General features: G+C 40.0%; 1 protein-coding gene across 1 annotated transcript; it reads right to left on the bottom strand.

Annotated features, from left to right (window-relative positions):
- Positions 1-2,522: 2,522 nt before the first annotated feature.
- Positions 2,523-3,065, bottom strand: LOC149148735 (uncharacterized). Its single transcript, XM_089442265.1, has one exon. The coding sequence runs from the start codon at positions 3,063-3,065 to the stop codon at positions 2,523-2,525; it is 543 nt and encodes a 180-aa protein (XP_089298391.1).
- Between the last annotated feature and the right edge of the window lie 203 nt (positions 3,066-3,268).

Below are 3,268 nucleotides of genomic sequence, written 5' to 3' on the forward strand. Positions count from 1 at the left end.
GACTAATTCATATGGAGAAAACCCTGTTGTATTCTGCCACATCATTTTGTATGCCCATAGAGCTTCTGGAAGTTTATGTGCCCAGTCCCGGGGATGACTTGCTACTGTCTTTGTTAAGATATTTTCCAATACCTTATTTGTGCTTTCTACCTGTCCATTCGCCTGGGGATGATAGGGGGTTGTCACTCTATGTTTGACCCCATTTTTCTGCATTATCTTTTCTATCATATGAGATGTAAATTGTGATCCACCATCTGATACAATTTCTCTTGGAGTCCCGTACCAAGCAAAGATTTCTCAAAAAAGGAAGTCTACCACCACTTGTTTTATTGCTCTCGTGACCACACTAGCTTCCACCCATTTAGTTACATAGTCGGTGCAGACCAAGATGTAAGCCTTCTTATGCGAAGGTGGGTTGAAGGGACCAATGAAATCGATGGCCCATTTCTCGAAAGGTTCAAGAACTATCTGGGGTTTTAGGGGCATCTCATTTGCTTTAACAAGTTGTCCCATCCATTGATATCTATCACACCTCCGCACATAATCCCGAGCGTCACGAAAGATGGAGGGCCAATAATATCCCATTTGCAATACTTTATGACCTCTTATTTTGTCTGCAAAGTGTCCCCCATAGGGTCTGCCGTGTGCAGCTTTTAATATCTTGAAAATATCATCTCCTACTACACAATGTTGAATCTTCCGATCCATTCTCGTATGGAAGAGATATCCTACCATCCATGAATATCGGGTAATCTGGTGAATGATATTCCTTTTCTCCTTATAGGACAGGTGACGAGGCACTTTACTTGTAGCAAGATAATTATCAATATTTGCATACCACAGAGTGTTATCAGAAACTACAAAAAGATGCTCATTCGGAAAATCATATTCAATTGGTGTTTCCTTACCATCATGTTCTATCCTAGATAAAAAATCTGCGACCACATTGTCTTTCCCTGGTTTATCTACTATAGTGATATCAAATTCCTGTAGTAGCAACACCCATCTTGTAATTCAACCAGGGGTAACAGGTTTATTCCTTAAATACCTGATGGTTACATGATCAGTGTGCACAAAAGTAGGATACCCGCTAATGCAGTGCCAACACTTGTTGATGGCATAAACGGCTGCAAGAAATTCTTTCTCAGTCACTGTGTAGTTTAATTCAGCAGAAGCCAAATTTTTACTATCGTAGTAGACTGTGTAAGGTACTTTATCCTCTTGTTGTCCCAATACTACACCAATTGCTGTCTAAGAGGCATCCATATGAATGTGGAAAGGTAGTGCCCAGTTAGGTCCTCTAAGGATCGGAGCACTACAAACTAACTCCATAACTTTTGTAAACGCTGCATCATAGTCTTTTGTACATACAAATTCTGAATCTTTCATTAGTAATTGAAATAGTGGGTGCGCTACTTTTGCAAAATTTTCTATGAAACATCTATAATAACCAGCACAACTAATGAAACTGCATACCTGTGTGACTGTTTTAGGTGTTGGGAAGTGCAGAATTACCTGTATCTTTGTTGGATCCATCCTGATTCCTTTGGCTGAGAGAAAATATACCAGAACAATTCCTTCTTCCATCATCATGTGACATTTCACTGTACTCAGAGAGACGCGCGCTTGTATACACCTTGCGAGAACTTTTTCCAGATTTTTCAATCCCACCATGAATGATTCCCCATACCGAGTAAAGTCATCCATATAGATCTCAACACTGTCATTTATCAAGTCAAAGAAGATTCCCAAAATTTCCCTCTGGAACGTTGCAGGAGCATTACACAGGCCAAAAGGAAGGACCTAGTATGCAAATGTCCCCCAGGGGCATGTGAACGTGGTCTTGTCTTGGTCCTCAGGAGCAATCTGGATCTGGTTATATCCACTAAACCCATCCAGAAAAGAGAAATACTTCTTACCAGCCAATGTGTCTAACACTTGATCAATAAATGACAAGGGAAAGTGGTCTTTCTGCGTCACCTTATTCAATTCTCGATAATCTACGTAGATCTGCCATTTGCCATTCTTTTTGGGGACCATTACCAATGGTGAGACCCATTGGCTGTCTGAGATAGGGTAGATAAAACCTACATCCAGTAACTTCTGAAGTTCTTCTTTCACCACATTCTTCAATGCAGGGTTCATTCTCCTCTAAGGTTGTCTTATAGGATGACAATCTTCCTTGATGTATATGTGATGGGTGCATAACTTGGTAGGGATTTCCTTCATATTTGCATAATCCTAGGTGAAGGCCTCTTTATCTTTCTACAAAACGTCTATAAGATACTCCTTCTGAGATTCTGACAAGTTCGAATTAATGTTCAAGGTTTTTCCTGGTTCGAATTCCACTTTCATACTTTCATGAGGTGCATCACCAGGTGGTTTCTCTAATCCTTCTGCTATTTCCATGGTTTCCTGAGTCTCACAGCTTAGGATAGATTCTAGGATCTACTAGTTTGATTCCGAAACGGAACAAAGATCATCCATGAAGGAAGTGATTACATCATCTTCTGATTCCATATTTAATTGTAGGGCCGTCCGATAGTAAGGACAGGTCTCATTTCTTCCTCTTTCGTGACATCCTTCACCGCAGAAACGACCTTCTTATTGCTTGCTGGTTTTATAGGTGAATTTGATTCTGCAGGTGGGTATAACACTAAATTCTTAGTTTTATGCCCATTAGAAATGACCATATTCCCTGAGCGGCAACAAATGTAAGCGTCTGCAATGGCTATCCATGGCCTACCCAAAATTAGGGGATGACCACCCATTGAATATTGTGTATGTAATACTAGGAAGTCTATGGGGTAATGCCATGAATCCACTAAAATTGTCACATCTTCCAACTTTCCTACAGGCTTGACTGTAGATCGATCTGCTAATTCTAGTACTATAGGTGTATGCTTTAAATTACGAAGTCCTAACGCATGCATAGTTTTAGTAGTGATGACATTGATGGTAGCCCCCAAGTCTATCAACACATTTGGAATCTCCACCCCATTAATCTGTACTGTCAAGATTAGGTTCCCCGAATCTCCATATTTCACTGGCATTGATTTCCCCATCATAAAGTCCAACAACTTTCCCATAACATGTATGGTAAGGGGATCTTTAATTTTCTTGGCAGGTTTCTTTGAACAATATTCACTAAGAGTCTTTGCATAGATTGGCACATCCTTCATAGCTTGCAACAAGGGAACTTTAATAAAGAAGTTCTGCAATTCTCCTAATAAATCAAATTCAAATTGAGGACCTGGTTTACTCATGA

Source organism: Pinus tabuliformis, chromosome 9 (assembly GCF_031772625.1).
Source record: "Pinus tabuliformis cultivar Carrire ecotype Pingquan chromosome 9, CPIR1, whole genome shotgun sequence".
Lineage (NCBI taxonomy): Eukaryota > Viridiplantae > Streptophyta > Pinopsida > Pinales > Pinaceae > Pinus > Pinus tabuliformis.